Genomic DNA, 24,263 nt, shown 5'->3' with positions numbered 1-24,263 from the left:
CAGGAAATGGCAAAGGTCGTGCTCTTTAGTCAGCTCCAGTTTTTCTCGCTTTACCCAAATTCTAACATGGTTCGTTCTTTCCTTTTGAGAGAGCAGCAGATTCAGAGCCGGTCACTCCGAAGGTGGAGGTTGTCAGAGGCCGGCAGGCACAATGAGAGCTAATGGCAAGAAAGGGCTAGAAGACCGGTGCTGGCGGTAGGGGTGGGACTTGAGGAGCAGAGCTGTCTTCAGTGCAGGGGGACCGCCGCTCCGGCTCCTTAATGCCTGGGCGGGGCATCGTCACAGTTCAATATGACGCTCACTCGGGGTCTAATAACGCTGTCGCTGAGTCATCCAGAAAAGGTTATATCGTGCCCACTCTACTCTGCCTCAGCTGGTAGGAAAAGGATTCATCATAAAAATAGTCAAAGCTAAAAACAGTGCTTTGAACTCAGCTGCGTTTTCCAGAAACTGAAATCTTACTCCTTCTACAATCGTGGAAAAAATGAACCATTACTATAAGTCTCTAATGCCTTTATAATAGGAAACAATCAAGTCATAAACCTCTACTGCTATCAATCTGTTGCCAAACCCTGGGGCTCAAGGGGTCCTGACTGAGAAGCCGACGCAGTGGAAGCAGTGAGACTGGTAATGGCGATGTGAATACTTACAGGGACTGACATCTCTGTACCTGTTTCGGTTTTTGTTCTTAGGAAGCTTGGCCACTCTACATGGGAAATCACTGGCTTCGTGTCGGATATCCTACAAAGAAGAAAAAAGGAAAAGAAAAAGATAAAGAGTTCTCTTTTGAACTCTCTGGCACCAGGAATCCATCCAGACATTTGACCGAGCACGGGCTATGTGCCAGGCACTGAGAAGACCCAGTAGAGAAACACACATCAAAGAGAGCTGGGCAGTGTGGGAAATGCAAGGTGATAATTCAGAGGCACGTACAAGGTCATGAGAGGAAAACAGAAGAGGAACAACCACATGGCCACAGTGGGAGGAAGGCGTGGGGCTGGGAGCTGGAAAGACGCGGAAGACAGCAGGGAGATGCAAAGGAGTGGGGCGGTGAGGGGAGGGGGCGCATTTCGCTCGGGAACATCCAGCCCAGCGAAGGCTGGAGTGCACATCTTCTGCAAGGAACGGTGAGTGGGCTGGCGGGAGCAACGACAGACGGCTGGAGCACGTGGGTGGGTAGGCCAGATCGCGGAGAGCCTTGAACGTCATGCCTGGGAGTTCCATCTGTAACCTTGCGTAAAGCTACAAGTATTGAGGGCAGATAAAATGTACCTTTATGCCAACAACTATTCGATTGCTTTCCCAGGAGACAGACAAATCCCATTATACCAAACGGGTCAGAAAGAGAAAGTGTCTCGATTAACAGCAAGCGTCTGGAGGAACAGAAGAGCCAAAGTATGCCTCCTGCTGATCACACACATCTAGTTTTGCTTTCCTAAAACACCACTATACTCCCATTTACACAGCTTTTCTTCTTTAATTTTTTTTTTTTTCAACGTTTATTTATTTTTGGGACAGAGAGAGACAGAGCATGAACGGGGGAGGGGCAGAGAGAGAGAGGGAGACACAGAATCAGAAACAGGCTCCAGGCTCTGAGCCATCAGCCCAGAGCCTGACGCGGGGCTCGAACTCCCGGACCGCGAGATCGTGACCTGGCTGAAGTCGGACGCTTAACCGACTGCGCCACCCAGGCGCCCCATACACAGCTTTTCTTCTTAACTTGTATTTTATGATTATTAAAAGATAAGCTCATACAACCATGGAAACGTACTTACTGCCACTAAACCGTACACCTAAGAATGGTTACAATGGTAAATTTTGTTAGTATATTTCACTACAATTAAAAAAAAAAAAAAGACAAACTCACAAGGGAGAACAAGAGAAGACAGCAACAACAGAATTTTGGAAGCTGGGAATCTTATTAGTAGCTGGCGGGTCTGAGAAAGCTCGATCACAAGCCAGCAATGGGGAAAAGCAGAGAACCACCCTGATTTCCAGCACAGACTCCTGCAGAGGCTCAGAAGTGCCGCCTCTGGATGGAAGGATGGGATTCGCCACAGGGCTCAGGGCTGGGGCCGTCTGGGAAGAAAGGGATCTCCACTATCCCCGCCGCACCCCTTCCGTGCTGCTGGGTGATTGCCACCATGCACCACAGAACTCTGGAGAATCATTCCTTGGAGGATGTAAATCAGGAGGCAGAGTGCTTTCTAGGTGATGTGAGCAGACAAGAGGAAGGACCGGAAGATACTATCACCAGGGCACATAACCAACAACCAATCAACAGCCCTGCTAGAGGGCTCGCGCCTGGGTCAGGGATGATGAGCCCCTTCCACCTGTCAGAGCTCTGAATCTGCCCTGTGAGCCCCGACTCTTCATCACGCACAGACAACCACTGATTCTAAGATTTAAGAGGAAAGCCTCTAATATCAAAGAGATTTACAAGAAAAATGACAGGGAAAAAAGCCCCTTGGAAGAAATAAACTGCAGAGAAAACAAACTTTAAAAAAGAGATGAATATATTCAGTAAGAGAAGAAAAGATATTGTATCCATGAATTAAGAACAAGATGTTAGGTAAAGGTAGAAGAAAATCCTCCCAGAAAGTAAAGCACCACCTATCCCCCAAAAACCCCCGATAGAAAACTAGGCAAAACAAAATACAAAGAAAAAAAAAAAAGGAATAGTTCAAGGAAATCTTCAGACCTATCAAGTGTTCATCATAATAAGAACAGATCTATACTAGGCACATTAATACGTGATTCCAGAATCTCTCAAAGAAAATGTCCTGTAAGTCCCTGAAAAGAAAAAATAATGCACTTTCAAAGGATAAGGTCATCAGAATGACTTCAGACTTCGCCAGAACACTGAAAGCGAGACAGCAATGGAGCAATGCCTTTAGAATCTGAAGCAAAATGATCTCCAACCTAGAATTCTATATCCAGCCCAACTGTCATTAAGTGAGAAGGTGTAATAAAAACATTGCACAGAGGCAAGATGTCAAACACCTTACCACCCATGCTTCTGGTCCTCAGCAATCCACTGAGCATCAGGTCTTCCATGTGAGGGAAGAAATAAACCAAGAAAGAGAAAAATAGAAGATGTAGTAAAGAAAAAACAAAAAAACACAACCAAAAACCTGACACAAGAGCAAAGGCAAAGGAAATTTCCAAAGAAACTGTGGAGGGAGGTGTTAGCAGGATGATGAGTATATACCAGACCTCGGAGCAAGGGGGCCAGACTGGAGCAGTGTGACTCGAGAGACTGAATGGGTCAATGACATGCCTTTGTCCACTGTACCCACCATGACTGAATGAAACCACCAGAGAAAAATAAGGAGAAGACCTGAAATCCAGGAAATAGGGAATCCAATCAAGAAAAGCAGAAGGAGTTCCTAAGATGACAACTGTGTGTGTCAGGCCCAGAGACCAAACAATCCAAGAGAATGGAGGTGTCTGTCTAGTACAAAAGCCTCTAAGACAAAAACTAAAACCAAGAAATCAGCTGAAATTGCTCTGTCCACTACAGCAGCCACTTCCTGCATGTGGCTCCTGAGAGCATGTAAGTAGTAGCAGTCTGAAGTGCATGCACATCAGATTTTGATGACAGTGTTCAAAAAGGAAACTAAAGTATCGTAAATATTTTCAGTGGTGTTCGTTAAAACAACATTTTGGACATCGTGGGCTAAATGAACTACTATTAATCTCATCTTCTTTTTACCTTTTTGCCACTAGAAAGGGTGAAATTATACATGTGAGGTGCATTTCTACTGGCCAGTGCTGACTGACCTGGTGGAAAACTGTCCAAGAGGCTACAAGAGGTATGGGAAGAATCAACAGGCAGAAAGAACGCCACGCGAATCAAAGTACATACGGCAATTATTAACTACGGGAAAACTTTAAAGAGGAAACTACAGGACGAGGCTACCTGTGACTATGTGTGTAGGCAAATAATGGAAATGAATATCGTTTTAACCAAAAGGTGTAAGATACTGGGAAAATGGGGAAGGGGAAGCAAAGGGGAGGAAAAAACAGAAAGGATGGCTGTTCAAGAAAATGAAATCCTCTCTGCCTGTGTAAAGGTCTAAATGAATGAATGAGAAAATAAACATTTTCCTTGGAAATAGGGAGACATAGACAAATGAGACTAGCAGAGTTGAAAATGGTTTCGAGCAAAGAGACTGCGGTAATGGGCTGAGGTGTGGACAAAAAAGCAACGGCTTTTATCACAGACCTATTATGGTCCCCTTTCACTTCTCAGGTCACGTGCAGATCAACTTGGATTAAAAAAAAAAAAATCCCCCATTCTGCTATTCTACTTATTTAAAGAACTGCAAAATGGCGGGGAGGTGTTTTTGACTCACACTACAAATGAACTAATAATTTGAAAAGGCATGTTTACAGATTATAAACCTATCCGAGATTAAGCAAAATAACCCAGCAGAACACACTCATCACATCATTTGTGGATGAAATTAAGCTTGCAGGGAAATGCTATACAACACAGACAAATAACTCAAAGGAATAAAAATCTAAGTCTCAAATTTGTTGTTCTCTTTAATTGGAAGCACTTAGCAGCAGATACGAATTCGGCCTTGGGCGGGGGTGTGTGTGTGTGTGTGTGTGTGTGTGTGTGTGTGTGTGTGTGTGTGAAAAAACTTGGTCAATCCAGCTGGTGCGACTGAATAAAGACAGAAGAAATAACTGATACAGTTACACCACTGAACCAACAAATATTCACTCTGAGGAAATAAGGGCCAAGATATGAGTAACCGTGGGCAACTGATTTTATTCAGCCAAAGGATTATATTAATATATACTGTTTGCTGCCTGAGAGAGGAAGAGGAAGTAGAATTTGGAGTGGTCATTTGGTCAAGATGTTGAGAAAATAAGAGGTATTCATACAATACTTTTTTAAAACTTGATTTTAAAACGAAGGTAAACTCATAAGGGTGAAATGCACAGATCTTAAGTGCAGTAAAGTTTTTCTAACCAACTTTAACCTACAAATAAGAAAATATACCCATTTAAGTGTTTCTCTACATTATAGTATCATATGGGAAATACATGCATGTTCTGAATACAAGCCATTTATGTTTCATTTAGTAAAATAAAATGCCAGGATTACAGTCTTAAACTTGAGGAGTGATAAAGTACCTTTAAAGTTAAAGGCAACTAATAACAGCAGTTTGGAAGTAAAATGGACTGTACCAAAAACCTTCACAGAATTAAAGCAAAATAAGATCTCTGTAATGTAAAACGGTAGTGAAGGTAAGCTAACTTTCCAACAGCTGTAGAAAGAGCAGAACACTGACTAATGACTAAGTTTAAGGAGACTTCCATCGCTAGCATAAAATATCCTTACATCATTTACTATGCTGACCGAGATTAAATAATCTTAACAAGTGTGTAAAATTTCCACAAATAAAATAAAATAAAATAAAATAAAATAAAATAAAATAAAACCCTTAAAGTGGATGATGAGACGCTCAATGCCAGGGGAAATGTGGGAGCGAAGCCAAGAGGGAAATAAAAAACTTGCTATTGAACAGGTTTCCAGAAGCATCTCTTAAAGAGAAATGCCAACATTTCCAAATCAAAGTGTACCTCAGCATTTTAAATGAGACAGGATCTCATTTCATGAAATATACCAACGCAGAACAAATAGATTCTTTACCTACCCTCACCTTCTCCTAGCCAGTTCTTTAGTGGCTTTTCATGAGCCTACTTCATATTCTTAGTGTAGATTTCAGAAATGTGACAGAAGAAAATAGCATGTGTAATAGATGTCCAAGGTTCACGCTCTCCTAGAGAAAATGCGATAATGGGTTACTGAAGCAGGCTTAAGTTTGGTCAAAGCTTACAGGTAAATGACTGAAATTACATTATCATTTTATACAGGCACTGGGCACTCAAATTGATCTGAATCCTCTCCATAGTGAACTATTTTCACGAAGAAAATTAAATTTTTCACGAGAAAAAATTAAATTCTTCCAAAAGTATGATTGAGCTGGGCTAGAAAGTTGTGCTACAAATGCTTGGTAAATTATAGACAAAACATCTGCTGAACCAGAAATTGTCCATGAGGCAAGGAAGGGAACAGGACAGAAAGTAACATTACCTGAATAATTTCTAAGGCTAGTTCTTGATTCCTATCCTGCCCCACTCATTTAACGAGGTAACCGATAACCTCCCAGTGAATACGAAGGACTCATATACTTAGAAAGCTCCAGTAACAGAACGAATTAGGGCCCAGAGTGAATTCATTTCTGTATGTACTCATGAAAGCTCACCATCCATTATTCAAATACCTCCCAAATCCAATTAGGTGAAGTAAAACTTGGGTGAAAAGCTGACATTGTTTGAGATTTCTAATTTTTATCTTAAAACACACAGGCATAAAAGCCAGCCCAGCCTTGCAGACATAGTTTCATGTTTATAGTAAGCACATCATTGCGTTAAGTATAGGTTTGGTTTTAACACCCTTTTGTCTTCAGTCCCACAACTGGGTGTCCCTTACTGGCTCCACGGTAAAATGCATTAGTCACTTTCAAACTATTTGACATGTGACGAGGTAGACAGCAAGGCATCCATCAGCAGCTGGGAGTCTGACAGAAGTGCCTGGATCCTTGCCTCTCCACCCCTCCTAAGCCCAGGCCCAGGCCCAGGCCCAGGCCCAGGCCCAGACGACTCAACTAGATTTTGTGGACTGAATTAACGAATGGCCCCAAAGGCTCCCAAAACTCAGAGTCCTTGCTTCTACACCAAATGCTTCATTTCATCGTGGGACAGAAATGTACCTGAAAGGGAGGTTGTTTAGCAAATGTCTGACCCAATCCTATTTTCAATCATCTGTTACAAAATGGAAGTTACTAGAGTAATAATAATTATTATTATTTTGCTTTGCAATTGGGACATAGAGTCTTACGATAAGATAGCACTGGAATAGCTACTAATACATGGATTCAAAGCAGAAAGGGCTAGCTTTTAATGGTTCTGACAGTGATCTGTTTTAAAAGCCTAAAGGAAGAAAAACCTCCAGGAGTACTGTGCACTCACCAGGACTGAGGTGAACTACCAAGTCCCTTAGCACATTCAACATCTATATGCCCCTCTACCCCCACTGTACAAACGGTGGCCTAATTTGATTTTTCGAGCTGTTACCTAGTACTTTATGGAGGTCCTGGCTCTCAGAGATGGACAAAGCAAGCTAGATTGAAGGGAAATGCTGACGTACAGTAAAGGCAAGAATTTAAAATGCAGTAAGTGAACATACAGGGGTGTACGTTTCCTGGACACTTGCTGCGGCTGCCAGCTGAACAGGGAGATATATATAGAAGCAGGGGGAGGGGGTGCTAGCCTAAAATTTTAAATACCAAATCTTCAAAGGAACATGTGGGACAAATCTTGTTAATCATCAATCTCATTATTAAGGAGAACGTAAGATTTCTGTCTAACAAAGTATAGCGTTTCTGTATAACTCTAAGAAATACAAAAATCATCCAAGTCAGAGGCTAAGGTATTTCGAGTTAAAAGCAATACAGTATTCTTTATATATGGAAGTTACTAGAACAATATTATTTACTACAAAAACCTTAGGAAAATGTCTATTATATTTACCTTTATATAACTGACATACAAGAAACCATATACTCAGTATCATTAAATTTAAGGACAAACTACAACATTTAGATAACAAAGAAAGAGCTTAAAATTTAGCTAACCAAGGCTGTTTTGGTTTAGGTTTTAAAATGACGATGTATTAGATAAAGAAAGATGCTGAAAAGTAAACCCAGCACCTCCGAATCTTCAGTGGTGCCTGAAAGAGAGCCAGAGAAAGGAGGGAAAACTGGTCAGCATGTAAAAAGCAGCAAGATACACAAAAATCATCCCTGCCAGCATCTGAGGCAGTGTTGGGTCATTCTGTACGCTGGTCTGGGGCAAGGTTAAAATAATGGAGCTACAAATCACTAACAGAACAATTATGTCCATCTGGGAAGTGACATGGAAAAAAGCAGAATCAAACTGCTTTACAAACCACCACCAGCTCCCCCCCTCCCGCCCCCCCAGCAAGGGGATAAGGGATGGGGGGTATGGAATACCCTTCATGAAGTTGGCTAGGGGAACAATCTGGTGGAGAAGGTGGAACAGATTCCACGTGTTGATGTACACCCTCTGCTCCGAATACAAAACAATGGTCAACTACATATAGAGAAAAACACAAAGGCAGAGCTCGGCTCAAACACAGAACAAGAATGAATGCAAAGGAAACAAAAGCCCTCCCACTCAAAATGGCCTGTGCCGCAGTACCAAAAACACAGAATAGTACTGGTTCTGAAAAAGATAAACCAACAAATCGGCTAGAAAATAAGTCCATCCCACGTGAAATTTATTATACACCCTGTCAGGCACTTCATAGATAAACATATTTGAGATCGGGGATAAATGAAGGAATCATTTTTTAAAAAGATGTCATGAGTAAAAAGAGGGAGAAATGAAACCAGAAGAAGTAGATAGGAAAGAACAAATGAGTAATCTTAGAAATGAAATTTAAAAACAGAAACAAAACACAAAACTTCAACGGACAGTTAATAAACGCTATATTGAACATGGTCAAAGGAGGAGTAAATTGAAAGCCAGGAGGGAGGAACAGAGTATGAGAAATAGGACACGTAAAGGAGCAGTTTAGACAGAGGAGAACAGCCACAGGGCAACCTAAACAGTAAGTCAGTACCCAGACACGGCAGGGTCGGGGTTAAGCTGCAAACTATTAAGGATAAAGAATCTTTAAAATAAATTAGAGTATCTTCTGGGAGCTTAACAGAGCTTTAACATTATCACTCAATTTTTAACAACTCCATGGTTACATAGCCATTTAAAGTAAGAGATCTTAAAAACATAGAAAGGGACTGCTGTCACTGATGATGACCCTCGGGCATTTACAAAAGAACAAAGTCACTTTATGTATTTGTGGTTCGTAGCTATTTTTGATTCTGTAAGGTCTTACGCAGTTTCAGAACTGAAAATTATTTTCCAGCTGCAGTAATAGGACTCATTTAGAAATGAAGGATCTTACCTTTGAGAAAACCTTGTGATTAGTGAGAGCATACTGACATGGTCTTCTACTACTGAAAACTTTTGACGCAGATAAAATTAATTCCGAAACAACACTCTGAGTTCATTATAGGAAGCTACTGCAACCTTTACGTTATTTGTACATGAAATAGAATCATTAACAAAGAGGTATAAAAACTGCTTTTGTAGGTGTCACGGACTCTAAACTTCATTTTCACAGTCCTAAGAATACTTTTTTTTTTTTTAATCACTTACATTTTCTGTTAAATGTCATGACTTTCACCTTGGGCAGAAATCAATAGGCAGAAAATGAATCAGACTTACAGTAATTGATGTCAATAAAACACACTGGAACCAGTATCTTTCTAAATGCTGAGAACCACAAAGCCATTCCTGTAAGAGAACAGTCTCAAAAACGGAACCTACTTTCGCTTCTGTTTTGTTTACCTTCTGCTTTCCATAAGGACAGTTTAAGTACTTCACTCAGGCCCTGGGGTTCTGGCACTCTGCTGGAGGACAGTGCTACAGTTGAGTAAGGACACAAGTAGCTGCCAGACACACGAAAGTGGAAGGCTCACACCTTCCTTTACAGGGAACCAGACTGCCAACCACCAGCTTCCTCCCTCCCTGGTTAATTTCCCTAAGCTCAGGGGTCACAGGGAGGGACCTTAGGAACCCAAACAATATTCCCATTCTGAAATGACGGAGAACAACGCTTATAAAATTGCTAGGATACTCCCGTGGATAATTGAGGCGTGTGAACAGGAGGCAAACACAATATCAAAATGAGAACAGCGTTGGTTAAGAATTTCTTTAATATTCCAAGTTTCTGTTGCCTGAACCAAGGCTTCTGCATTATCGTCGCCAAGCAAGTAAATTTTCTAAATACTTTCTAGATGTAATATGCTTTTCTAGACACCATTATGAGGATCAGGATGAAGAAGGCAGGCACTACCAATGCCTAAAAGCACTATGAAGTGATTAGTTCTTCAGTGAGGCCATAAAAATAAAGTGAGAATTTGGGGAAGAGAGGAAGCAGGTAACCACGCTCTTCCATATGGCTTTCCAAAGAACTCTGTGTAAGGATTAAGGAAGCAAGGCTTAGATTCACTATGAGTCCCCTCAACTCATCTAAGTATCTACTGAGTACTGATTATGTGGCAGAGCATATAAGGATGTACTAAGGATATAAAGAAGAACAAGAGAGGCAAAGTCCTGCCATCAAGGACCTTGCATTCCCCTAGGGAAGACCGCCAGATAAACAGATGCTCAATTCCAGCTAGGTGCTGTCATGTGGACCTCTCACAAACACATCTGGGACGACTCATCAGGGGTATACAGGATTAACAAGAACACAGGCAGATTAAAGCCCCCAAGCAATTGGACGTTATTCTACCTACCCCCCTCCCCACCATCAGGGTCTGAACACTCTTGGGAAGGCGGAACGACTGGTTCAAAAGCCCCTGCCTCTACGGGCACCTGCATCTTTCTTTGTTGCTTCTTCCTATGGATGAAGTTTAGGGTTCCAGCACTGAAATGTGCCTGAGAGCAACAGTACCACACTACAGGTATAAAATCACATGCATCAGACATTATGGGCAATTTAAGGATAACCTGATCTAAGCACAGATTTCTCATCTTTTTTTTTAGACCTTAATTCATAAGTGAGATGTAACCTTACAGACATAAAGCTAATTTAAGGATGTTGCTACACAAACAGCAAAGGTCCCCAAACCTTCAGGGCTTTAGGAGAAAATCTCCTCAGGCCAATCTGTTGAGAGAGGACCCACTGACAAAAACTGAAGTCATCGGTTTGGTGTCTATTTACTGTTTACCATATCAAGACAAGCCAGTCTTAATATGGGTTCCAAGAGACAAAAACCCATGTGAGCCCACAGCCTGCAGTTTTGCTTTTGTACCATGAAGTCATGCAACACTCAGAGTTACCTGAAATCACCACCCAAGAAAGCGTATCTGAATGCAGCAAGTCAAAGTAACACCAGAAGAATGACTTTACAGCCACTTTAACGCAGTTATTTTAAAGTCCCTTATTCATTACATCAGCACTGAAAAATTGTTCACTAGTGGCACACGTCACATGCACCTACTCCCAAGACATCCGGACAAGGAGCAGCACTGGCACAAGAGACCATTGCTTCAGGCCAGAGGAGCCCTTGAAGCGTTCTTGGAGAAAGGTGCACTCTTTGCTTTGAACATTCTAGCAGTTTTGACAAATGTATGATGGCATGCACCCACCATTACGATATCAAACAGTATTTTCACTGCCCTAAAATCCCCATGCTCTACCTAGTCAGCTGGCCCTCTCTCCCCACAAACCCCCGGTAACCACTGATCTTGTTACCGTCCCGTAGTTTTGCCTACTGCAGAAATGTCATATAGCTGGAGTGACATCCTGTGTAGCCTTTGTCCACCTCGCTTTATTAGGCTGTCTGTTTCTTAATAATATGCAGTGTTCCTGATGGACTCTGGGCACAAGTCCCTTGGTGGTCATATAATGTCGCAAGTATCTTCCTCTGGATCATCTGACTTTTGCTGTGGATCAAACTACCCCAAAACACAGGGCTTACAACAACTGCTTATTTGCTCATGATTCTAGAAGTCAGCCATTTGAGCTGGGATGGCTTGTCTCTGTTCCATGTGTTACTGACTGGAATCAAATATGCACTTGTGGTCAGCTGGTGGCCCAATGGCCTCACTCACATACAAACCTGATGCTTGGCTAGCTGCTGACAAGGGTGATAAGCAAGAAGTAAGCCACATGTCCTTCATCATCCAACAGGCTAGCCTGAGCTTGTTAACAGAGTAGTGATTGTAGAATTGTCGAAAGCAGCAAGAGAGGGCAAGGCTCAATATTCAAGTACTTCTTCAGGCCTCTGCTTGTGTTGTGATCACCAATATTCCATCGGCCAAAGCAAGTCACATAGCTAAACACAAATTCGAAAGTGGTTCTCTGCCTCTTTATGGGAATCACAGTAGGAGGGGCAGGCAGACAGGGGTGGGAGGAATTTGGGCCTACTTCTGCAACCTCATGGTCGCTTTCGATGAACAGAAGTTCTTAATGTCACTGAAGTTCAATTTATCAATCTTTTCCTTTTTTATGGTTCGCTTTTTGGGCTGTCTTAAGAAATATTTGCCCATCTCAAGCTCACAGATACATTCACCTACCTTGCTTTTTGAAAATCAAATGAAGAAGAAATACGTTGTCCACTCATTTTAATTTGTATCTTGATTATGCCTCAGAACGTTGGCATAAAACATACAGACAACAATGTCACAGGTCTATCCCTTGCAGCAGCTGTATGCGTGCCCAGGAAGCACAGCTCTCACAGCAGGTGCTAAGTGTCCGCTGGATGATGCACACACAGTGATCTCTGTCTTTTGCCTACCAATCTTTGAGAATATTAGCATTTTTCTTATTCATACAACCTCATTGCAGATTTCATTTTTTTAATGTTTGTTTATTTTGAGAGAGTACGTGCACACACGCACATAAGCAGAGGAGAGGCAGAGAGAGAGGGAGAGAGAATCCCGACCAGGCTCAGAGCTGTCAGCAAAGAGCCCAACGTGAGACTCGATCACGTGAGATCACCACCTGAGCTGAAATCAAGAGTTGGACACTTAACCCACTGAGCCACCCAGGCGCCCCAACCTCTTTACATATTTTAAAGCCATCAATTCTGTCAGTGCTGGAAACCACTTTTCCAATTTACTTGTACATTTAAAACCTTTTATGTATGGGAAATGAAATTTAAATGTGGGAGGATGATCAGAAAACTGTCAATATATTAGCAATACAGCAGCTACTGCTAGTTGGCAAGATGATGAATTTTTTTTTCCTATTGCTTTCCAGTATTTCCTACAGGGAATATGCAATGCCTGTGCAATTAGAAGTTTAAAAGTAGTTTTACATTTGTATGCATTCCAATCTATTGACCTTTTCCTGTGCAATTTCCTCTACTGCTTGTAGCAGTAGAAAATCTTTCTTCCTCAATATGGTAATGTCACTTTTTAAAAAAAACATTTAATCTTAATCTATCTGAAGTTTATTTTCCTGCTACAATTATCAACTACACCCATTATTAGCCCTTAAACTTCACACTGAGTCTGGTTCAGTCAGCTTACCAGCTGCACCACACTTAGTGCAATCTGTGCTTGTGTATTACAGCAGCTCAAATTGTATATTACAGAAAGCTCCTCCTTCCTCTCCCTAAATTCAAACAGTAACAAAACACAGCTGCATTTGATAATTCTGACTTCAGAATGAACAAATCACTATTTTTCAGAGACAGACGAACCATTACAATTAGGTAGAGTTGTTCTTTAAAGATGATGATGCAGCCTAGACTCATTTTTTGCAACTATTTAGCAAACTAAAAATCAAAAGGAACATAAGAGATTAAAATAATAGGGAGTTTTTAAAACCTACAATAGTAGTTCTGTAGTTAGAATGAATACTGTTACTTCGTTCTTCTTCTGTAAGGAAAGAATGGGCAAGACGGCTCTGATACAAAAATCCCCCCCTCCCATATTTACCTAGTATGTATTACCATGCATATAAACTTGTACCAAATACAACAATTTAAAAAGTTATTTCTATTCACCATGTTCATAAGCAGTTCTATTACAAACAAAATGACAAAACATAGCTCATCATGTCAGCTGCTTGACTTCTAACTTTGGTCAAAGCAAATTTTAGTTTATTTTACTTTATTAAGTGTATTTCATTAAACTTTCAGATAATATCCAAGTAGCAGTATCTTAGCAAATTAAATTAGTACATCTTCCCACCTTTTCAACATATTTAGTGAGATGAGGTTTTTTTGTGTTTTTTTTTTTAAGGTTCTATCCCTTCCTCCTCTTCAGTCAAAAGCCTTGGGCTTTTGGGTTCTCCCTTCTTAGAGCTGAATATATAAAAAGTACATTCTCTACACAATGGAAAGAGGCAGTAAACCTTTGCTAATAACATATGATCAATTTTTAGAAGCTTTTGAAGGCTGATGGATGCCAAACCATTCCTCAAGAGGGTTTGCTCAATATCTTAATGCCACAACTAAAACTATACAGAAACCAAAATCCATACACATATTGCTAGATACAAACTGGAGTCACTATTATTACATACATAACTGAAAGCTACTGGAGAGGTAATATCCTTTAAAGATATTACAATTAGCTAGATATTCTTTCTCACAAAATGACTAGCAGGAAAACAAATCCTAAGGACCAAATGGATCAAACAATCAGGATAAATAAAGAACTTTAGGGGTGACTGGGTGGCTCAGTTGGTTAAGCGTCCGACTTCGGGTCAGGTCATGATCTCACAGTTCATGGGTTTGAGCCCTGCATCGGGCTCTGTGCTGGCAGCTCAAAGCCTGCTTTGGATCTGTGTCTCCCTCTCTCTCTCCTCTCTCTGCCCCTCCCTTGCTCGTGCTCTGTCTCTGTCTCCCTCTCTTTCTCTTTCTCTCTCAAAAATAAACAAACATTAAAAAATTTTTTTCAAATAAAGAACTTTAGAGACACTGAATCTAGTGACATTTTCATGTAATAGCACTATATAAACTCAAGCACATCACTAGCAGAACATTTGTTTCCCTACTGTGCCGAAAAGCAATCTTGGCAAGACTACTCAGAGTGAACAGTATAAAATTTCCCGAAGATACATTCACTAGATGGCAGGATAGCTAAAAGGCCAGAACCGTAAAGTTCTTTTAAAGGTAATTGGCTTTGCCAAACAAATCTACTCCTTAAAGCAAACTCTTACACAAGACACCAAAGTCAAGTTTTGACAACGACTTTCAGGATCAAGACCACAATATATCACTGTACTTGCAAGCCCAGTTTTGCCCTTCCGTTTCAAGTTGTGCCAAATGTTGATGAGGCAGGTGGTTAGGTCGAGGTCCCTTCCTCAATGAGTTTCCCACTGGGTGGGGTTAGAGCACCTGTAGTCACAATCAAATACTGTAGAAAGTACCGATCAGACGGGAAATCTATTCCAAAGGAGAAGGGGAAAGACACCAAGGCTGGCTGGCTAGCAAAAATGGGAACAGTAAATTCAGGAGTAACTAACGGCGGAGCGGCCAGACCTGGTGCCGAGGGAAGAGCTCGCCCTGGCTCTGCGGACCAGTCGCTTCTCCTTGCAGGCCTGGACTGGCGTCAACTGGAGGAAATAAATCAGACAGTTATATCCCAGCTGTTTTGCCCAGTATGTCCCGGCGACGTTGCTTGACAGGAAACCTTGGCAACTGAGGCCTGGGGTGCAGAAGGGATGCCCATTCTTCCTCAGAGCAACCTCAGAAGTTCGCTGCCTGGGCCACTGACTCAGCTCCTGTAATCACAGCAAGGTCAGAAGGAAGAGGAGGCCTGTACCACACTACAGCAGCCTGTGCCCCATGTCGGTGTGCCCAGGGCACACACAACACTTCCTAAACTTCCTGCCTGCATTCAACGGGGCTGGAGAGGCTTTCCGGGAAAGATGATACAGAGGTCTCCGCCACTCAAAGGAGCAGACACCAGGTCGAGCTTGTTCACCAGCACAGCACGATTCCTGCAGCGGGGCCCTCAATAAGGATTTACTAGGTGAGTGTGCTAATAATAAGCAGGTCAGAACCACCAAGGGAGAGCTATGAATCCGGAATTGAGAAAAGAGCAACAGCATGAGGACAACCGTGGAATACAAAATAATGACTGCAGTGAGAAAGTACTGATGACCCAACTAACTTCGAGAATTCTGCTCTCTCTTTGACCTCCTCAGCACAGGGCACAAGGGTGGTTTTCCAGCAATGAGTAATTTCCTGCTAGGATACCCAGGGAATGGCTGGGTGTGAGAGAAACATTTCTTGGAAGGATGTGCCTCTCCCCCACCCCCACCTCCATTTCTCCTGCAGGCAGAACCATTTTCTGATGGGATACATTCCCGGAGAAGGATACGCTCCATCAGAATGTACACCCTTCCCTCAAATCTGGGATGCAGCAGGGTCAATGGCTGGGATGACAGGAAGGATTTCACAGGGAGCTGCCAAGCCAGGCTGGGGAGGGACTCAGTGCAAAGCACTCCCAAATCACGACATACGGGGACCCTCCGCTATCAACACTATTTAGGCAGGAATGGGAAGCACTGTCTTGCTAGCCCTTGTGCCTAGCAGAGCTTGCCACCGTGACCAGCCCCCTAGAGGCTGTATTCTGAGCACATTCCCAGGCCGACGGGCATCTGGCCCAGACTCTGGATGCTATCATCGTCTCCGTTCACTGACATTTCATCTTCCTCTCTGAGGCCAAAGGAGAGGTGCTTCTGGCTTCTCCTATCCCTGAATACTCAATTTTTGGTCTTCTTTTTAAAACTTTTTTTCAACGTTTATTTATTTTTGAGACAGAGAGAGACAGAGCATGAACGGGGGAGGGGCAGAGAGAGAGGGAGACACAGAATCCGAAGCAGGCTCCAGGCTCCGAGCCATCAGCCCAGAGCCCGACGCGGGGCTCGAACTCCCGGACCGCGAGATCGTGACCTGAGCTGAAGTCGGACGCTTAACCGACTGAGCCACCCAGGCGCCCCGGTCTTCTTTTTTAAAAGAAGTATTTGTTATGATGCTAGGACTTACTTCAAAACATATCAGAGCTAGGAGGGGTTAATGGGGTGGGGGGTGGGGAGTTTAGATGAAAGAAGACAGGCCCTGAGTTTGTAATTTTTCAAACCAGGTGACGGATACGTCAGGGTTCATTATACTCATCTCTCTTATTCTGTACGTTTGAAACTTTTCACGAAGAAGATTCTTAAGACTCAGTTTTTCCAAGTAGGGGGATGACAGGCTGAGATGCAGGTTTCTGAGTGCTTACTCTGGTTTTATGATCTGGGAGGTGGTAGCCCCAGTGACACAGTTTTCCCTTCCTCCTGAGCCCTCCACACAGAGACACGAAGCAACAAGGGCAGATGACTAACTCGGACAACTAAAACAAAACCAGTGGCAAGGCGCCCTTGCAGTCCTGAAAGTACAGGACGTAGGGACCAGACACTGAGAGCCACAGTGGCATAGCACCTGTGTGGGAGGAAGGAGACTCAAGACCTCAGAGGGTTCTGACGGCTCTGGGATCAGCAGAACCCCCAGGTCACCAGCAGGTGCTCACCGCAAAGCGTGTCGGCCAGTCTGTGTTAGCGGCCAAACTGGAAACAAATTCTGCGGGTTCCAACTCCCAGGCTGTGCCAGGCTCTTCCTCCACCCAAGGCGCTGGGGCATCCAGGTCCCACAGACTCTCAAAACTGAGCACAGAAAGGCCCTTCTAGGACAAAGCCCTGCACTGAGGAGAACCGTCTAGGACTAGAACAAACTGAGCAAGATACGGGGAAAAGGGGCTAAGGAAAGAGAAGGCTGAGATAAGATAAGTCAGATGGGAGGAACAGGGGAAGCAGATCTTAGAGAAAGTCCAAGGTCGGTTTAAAATAACTTCACAAAGGCATCTCAAGAGGGAGCCGGAGAGCCCTGAGCTAGAGCATCTATGGGACCCACCCCTTCCTTCCTCAAACTACAAGGAAACCGTTCGCTCAAAAATGATCTGAAGACAAGGAGTAGTTGAGCTTCACACACAGCATCACTGGACGAAAGAGAATAAGGGACACAGCAGTATCTCTGCAGGAAATAAAAGCCAGCTGGAAAGACGCCCAAGACAGACGAAAACCAAGCCAATAAGCTAACAGAGATTAAAAAAGCAGTAGAAGCTATAGAAGAGCAATATAGACGAGAGTGAGGAATCAAGAATCAAGGTGGCTGGAAAAAAGAATGATTTGAAAAGAGAAGTAAAAGAAATCAGGAAAAAATTAAAAATAAAATAGAGATATAGTTTCAGAAATGAAGACACAACAAGGAGGACCACGAGAGCAAGCATGTTTAACGCCTTAAAAGAAACATCAGGGGGACTTGAATACAATTTTTTTAAAGAAATAAAGAGAAATAGGTTTGTTGCACTATTCTTACAATTTTTTCTGTAAAACTTTTTGAAATAAAATTTTAAAAATTAAAAAATTGTATTTAGTAATTTTTTTTAAGTAATCTATACCCCTAATGTGGGGCTCAAACTCACGACCCCGAGATCAAGAGTCACATGCTCAACTGTCTGAGCCAGCCAGGAGCCCCAAGAGTTTTTTATTTTTTAAATAAATGATGAAATATTTTAAAAGTTTTTGAGAGAGAGTGAAAGAAACAGACGATGGGCAAAGAAGATCAAACAGAGACATAACAGGCTAAGTCCCTGAAAAAAGAAACCAAAGCAATGTAACAAAATATTGAAAACTCTAACTCAAGGCATTCTCAAGGTTTATTTAAATAAAGGAAAGGTTTGAAACTATACATTGAAAAAACACATAGATTTGGGGGAAGAATGACTGAAATAGCTACCACCATGGCATGACTTAATAAATGAATCAGACTCTGAAATAAAAGGTTAAAAAATCCTTTGAGAATCTAGCAAAAAGACCCAGTTACTTTTAAAGGAAGGCTAACGAGGCTGTCAAACATCCACAGCAATGCTTTTGCTCCAGAAGATAATGGAGTAACACGTTTAAGTTATGTAAGGAAATAAAATGTGATCCAAAGATTTTTATATTCAAAGTGGCCTTCAAATATCAAGGCTGCAGACACACTGTTAAGAACATGCACCATTAATTCCACAAACCTTTCCTGAGAAATCTGGTAGAGAATGAGCATCAGGCAACCAAACCGAGGAGGGAAGCTTAGGGAAGAACTGATAGTGAGCATTAGTATTTACTAGATTTCAGACACAAGGTCAGCGGTAAGGAGGACAATGTACTGTGTAATAATGTAGAGAACAAGTATCAAAAGGGAATGGGGGAAGCAGAACAGGAAGAATTTTTATCTTTTGTAAATTATTGTTTTACATTTATTTATTTTTGAGGCAGAGACAGAGTGTGAGCGGGGGAGGGGCAGAGAGAGAAGGAGACACAGAATCGGAAGCAGGCTCCATCCAGGCTCCGAGCTGTCGGCACAGAGCCCAACGCGGGGCTGGAACTCACGAACCGTGAGATCATCATGACCTGAGCCGAAGTTGGGCGCTCAACCTACTGAGCCACCCAGGCATCCCAGGAAGAGTTTTTATCTTGCTGATCAGTTTTATGGGTATCAACTGAGGATCTTCAAATATCAACTGAGAGTACCTCAAATCAGATGCTGGGGAAGAGAGAAGAGAACAGGAATGGCCACTACATAATGTCAAGGCTGCTCACAGAAGGGAAACCGAGTAACAGCCAAACACTACGGGCACATAATAAAGATACTGGTATAGAAGGCATCATTACAAAGCACAAAAATTCTTAAATACCAAAGGACTTAACCATTTATAAAGTCCCTCCTCAAAAATTATAAAAATAACATGTCCAGAGTAGAGAATACAAAGCTATAATTAAAAAACTTAACCAAGGTTAACAATCTAGTAGCGTCTGCTCTTCCAAACTTTTCTTCAAACACATGCAAACACAAATCATGAATTCCTTCTGCTGGTTTTTACACACAGGCTCACACTACACACGGTATCTTAGAATAAAGAGAATCTCGTAATGCAGCTATCTCTCACCTGCCTTCGTTTACTCTGAGTTTGTTTTTTTTTAAAAACTGCGTTTTCCGGGCATATCAATCACATTAGCAAATAGACTAAATCTGCTTCCCCCAATATTTTTGCAATAATTTAATTTTCTTGTCTTATTACTTTACCTAGATAGAACCTCCATAACAAAGTTCAATAAGAGCTGGATTGATTAAAAAAAAACTTCAGCACTTTAACAGGTTTGAGATTTAGGTTCTCGTAGCTTTCTTCTATTCTTATGTTATTACATTTTAATGATTAAGAGCTGCTGAACAAGGCCAGCTAGAGCTCAATAGTTATTTTTCACCAGGGAGAGCCTAACCTCTGTCCTTCTGGACAGAAAAAGCTCTCTGCCTTCTCTCACTGCCCAGACTCTAACCTCACAATCATACCTAACTAGTTTTTCTCCTCAGGCCTTTCCCATTTGCTTGGATAAAGACACTAATGGCTGCTATCCCCTGCTTTTACATTTTCTTGAGTCAACTATCTGCCCGATGTGCTTTCGAGCTAGCCCATACAACTGGGCAAGCAGTATCAACCATCCCGATGGCTTCTCTCCTGCTCTCTCATGCTTTCTGAACTCAGTCACTCTAAAACAACTTCCTTTTCACCCATCTACTGTTTCTTTCCTTTTTACAGCCCACCATTGAAAAAGCCTCATTTAGAAAATCTGAACAACATTGAAAACCAGATGACACGTGAAAATCATATGACCACTGAAAGTCAACTGCCTGTATCTGTAACAACGCGGGTGGTGCATACCTTTTGGGTTATTTGTCCCACAGAGCAGCAGTCATGGATCGTCAGATGATCTGTTACCACCTGAGAACATTCACTCAAGAGTGACAGCAAAGATTCTCAAAGCCTCCTGTATTACTGGTACTTTCCCTATACGTTTTCTCTTCTACTTACTCTTTTTTTTTTTTTAAATTACAGGCAACTTGACATTTCTATCACTGTTGGGCCTTTTTCAGACATGTTGACTTTAGTCCATTCCGAATGGCACTAAATGGTTCTCTCTCGGTTAGAAACAATCCAGAGTATCTTTCAGCACCAGGTCAGAAACTATAAGCTAGTTTAACAGTCCATAAACAATCAGCAGGCTAGTAAAGTACAACCAGATGGACAATTCTGTTTCCGACCTATTTATTCCTCTCACAGGTAATTGCTTTCTTAAACACGTTTAGAGAAAACACATGAGCATGACAGGGATATAAGATTAGGGGGAGGGACGCTCTTAAGGAGAATACAAAACTAGAAGTAAACCATCAAAAATAGCTTTTTGCTAATACAAGAGTCTATGGAAAACAATACAACTGAGTACAAGTAAAACTGAGAAAATCTGAATAAGATGGGCAAACTGTATCAATGTCACTATCCTGCTGACTGTGACATAGTTTTGAACAATGCTACCTTTTGCAGGGGGTGCTGGACAAAGTGTACAAGGCGTTCTGTATTATCTCTCACAACGGCATACAAATCTACAATTATCTCCATAAAAATGATAATTAAAAATATGACTGACAGGGTGCCTGGCTGGCTCAGTCAGTAGAGCATGTGACTCTTGATCTCGGGGTTGTAAGTTCGAGCCCCACATTGGGTGTAGAAATCACTCAGAAATAACATCTTTAGAAAAAAAAAAAAAAACAGTTGACAGAATTAGAGACAAAATGTTTATAGTACTTATATTGTACAGTGATAGGGATAAAGATAATTTTTACTCTTTTGTTTTCCATAGTGAACATATTACTTTATAATGGAATCCAGTATAAATTAGAAATATAATCATTCTTAACAAGGTTAAAAGGAGATATTCAAGACTTTGGACTTTTAAAAAATACTTTATAGGGGTGCCTGGGTGGCTCAGTCAGTTAAGCATCTGATTTCGGCTCAGGTCATGATCTCACCATCTGACTTCGGCTTAGGCCATGACCTCACGGTTAGTGAGTTCGAGCCCCGCATCAGGCTCTGTGCTGGCAGCCGAAAGCCTGCTTCAGATTCTGTGTCTCCCCACTCTCTGCCCCTCCCCTGCTTGCACACGCTCTCTCTCAAAAATGAACACTAAAAAAAAATTGTAGGGGCGCCTGGTGGCTCAGCTGGTTGAGCATCCGACTTTGGCTCTGGTCATGATCTCGTGGTTCGTGGGTTCAAGCCTCGCATCAGGCTCTGTGCTGACGGCTTGGAGCCTGGAGCCTGGAGCCTGGAGCCTGCTTTGGATTCTGTGTCTCCCTCTCTCTCTGCCCCTTTCCTGTTCGCACGCTGTCTCTCTCTCAAAAAATAAACATTAAAAAAATGTTTTTCACATACCTTACAAAATCTCAAGGAGTAGAAGTGATATAAGACTTCACAAATCACAGGCTTCTAGTATGAAACAAATCCTTAATTTTTAAAATCTGTATAATCCAGGGGCGCCTGGGTGGCGCAGTCGGTTAAGCATCCGACTTCAGCCAGGTCATGATCTCGCGGTCCGTGAGTTCGAGCCCCGCGTCAGGCTCTGGGCTGATGGCTCAGAGCCTGGAGCCTGTTTCCGATTCTGTGTCTCCCTCTCTCTCTGCCCCTCCCCCGTTCATGCTCTGTCTCTCTCTGTCCCAAAAATAAATAAACGTTAAAATCTGTATAATCCAAGGGACTTTCTAGCAATAAATAAACCTCCAGGAGTCATTACCTCAAGAGATGACATACTCTAAAGACCAATACCCTGGCCACACATGCCTTCCCTGTGTCCTTGCAAACCGCTAAGCCACTTCTAACCAAAGGGCTCACCACCCCTTCCTTCAGGCCTCGCTTAAGCATCCAGTGACCCCTTCAAACCAGCTGAAGCCCCAAGCTTCAACACTCTCCTGGCACCTCTTACTTTTCTCTCACGGCACTTCCTCCACAAGATTAATCATCGGTGTGACTGTTACATGCCGTCTACCCCCTGTGACCATGAAAAAGACCACAGGTCTATGCTCCTGATCACTCCTGTCCTCGTCAGTGCCTAGCATACTGCCTGGCAACTAGAGCTGCCCAATTAGGCTGTGATGAATTTCGCGCCAGCATGACTTATACAAATTTGCAGAAGACCGTCGTAATGGTTTATAGGGAAATTAGAGGACCCTCCTGGGCAAGAATAACTGTTAGGTAGAGTACTCTCAAGCGCGGAGTCCTTCATATGGTTTATTTAATTCCACAAACATTTCTGAACAGCAACTAAGTTCTATAGTTAGCAAGAAGCAAAAGTGCATGCAATTAAGGTTGACCTTGGAAAAAATACCATAAATTGCCAGCATAGAAGCCGTAGATATTGTAAAGCTCAGATCTTAACCTCTTTTGTTTCTCTTTCAACTGTGGCCTCTCTTTCCCTACAGAGGATATCACGGTGTAGTCTGACGGACAATGCGGCATTTAAAGGAGTTTCTCCCTCTCTCTCTTCTTCCACGGGGGGTGTGGAGGGTAACGCTACGTACGGTTTAACTACGGAAGGTTAAATGTGTGTGCGATACAAGTCCACGAGGCGATGTGGGCCACACACGAGTACTTTAGGTACTGAGGACACAAAGATGTGAAGACTCGAGCCCAATGTTCTTAGAGGGCTCACATGCTAGCTAAGAAGAAAATAAATATACATGAGGAACAAGAACATTACTTCATATAAAATGTTGCTAAGTATAAAAAGGAATAGCGTGCTGCAAAAAAACCACTACTTGGCACACCAGAAGCTGATGAAGTTCTTTCTAGTGGCTTTCTTTCTATAACCAAATCCTGAATTTCCCCTAGGCAGAGGATTCCTCAGGTGGACCGGGACAAAGAGAACAAGAAACCAGCTGAAGGCCACTGTGAGAGGCCAGAGACCAGGAAGGCCTGGATGCCGTCAAGGGAAGAGATGAGGAAGTGAGGGCAGTTCAGACATACGCGTAAGAATGAAGGCGGAGGGGCGCCTGGGGGGCTTAGTCGGCTGAGCCTCCGACTTTGACTCAGGTCATGATCTCGCGGTTCGTGGGTTCGGGCCCCACGTCGGGCTCTGTGCTGACCGCTTGGAGCCTGGAGCCTGCTTCGGACTCTGTGTCTCCCTCTCTCTCCGCCCCCACCCGCACTCATGCTCTTTCTCTCAAAAATAAATAAACATTAAAAAAAAAAAAAGAAAAAAAAAGAATGAAGGTGGAGTACTCGGCAATCAGCTGGATGTAAGGGCAAGTCAGAGAGCTGGAGATCAGGTTTTGAGTTAGTGTGACTAAGGACAGATACTTGTAAGTGTAAGTATCTACTGATTTTATAATTACCCAATGGATTTCTCAATGCAGAAACAAGAATGCTTAGTGGTTAGAAAAATAACCAAGGTTACAAGACAAGATAAAGCAGTTATTCTATATCACAAAACATATCCTCAAAAGGCATGCAAAAGTCTACAGAAACCTATTTAACACAAAAAGAATTCGAAAATGTATAAAATCTTAGGGGTAACCCATGGCTGATATGTTTTAAAAGAATGCAGCATATTTGCACAGGTAGAAAAAAGACTTAAGTGCTTGAGTGATTTTCTGGCAAAAATAATTACACATTTTCAGAACTGCCAGTAAATTAGAGAAAAATGTAAAGTTTCATTTGGA

At 42.4% G+C, this 24,263-nt stretch overlaps 1 protein-coding gene across 3 annotated transcripts in view; it reads right to left on the bottom strand.

Annotated features, from left to right (window-relative positions):
- Positions 1 to 24,263, bottom strand: part of PTPN1 (protein tyrosine phosphatase non-receptor type 1) — a 70,623-nt gene that overhangs the window by 24,425 nt on the left and 21,935 nt on the right. Inside the window, exons 1-2 of one of the 3 annotated variants that reach the window (XM_086702476.1) lie at positions 9,394 to 9,412; positions 651 to 741 (exon numbers count right to left, since the gene is read on the bottom strand). Coding sequence is in view for 1 of the 3 variants with exons in the window: in XM_025931882.2 (XP_025787667.1) it covers positions 651 to 741 (91 nt within the window). In the remaining 2 variants the exon portion in view is untranslated. Of the gene's footprint in view, positions 1 to 650; positions 742 to 9,393; positions 9,413 to 24,263 lie in introns of those variants that run through there. The other 2 variants (XM_025931882.2, XM_025931883.2) reach the window with 2 other exon arrangements.

This window comes from Puma concolor, chromosome A3 (assembly GCF_028749965.1).
Source record: "Puma concolor isolate L17-30 chromosome A3, mPumCon1.1.hap2, whole genome shotgun sequence".
NCBI lineage: Eukaryota > Metazoa > Chordata > Mammalia > Carnivora > Felidae > Puma > Puma concolor.
Note: the sequence above shows the minus strand (reverse complement) of the source record. Positions and strands in the feature narration are given on the sequence as shown.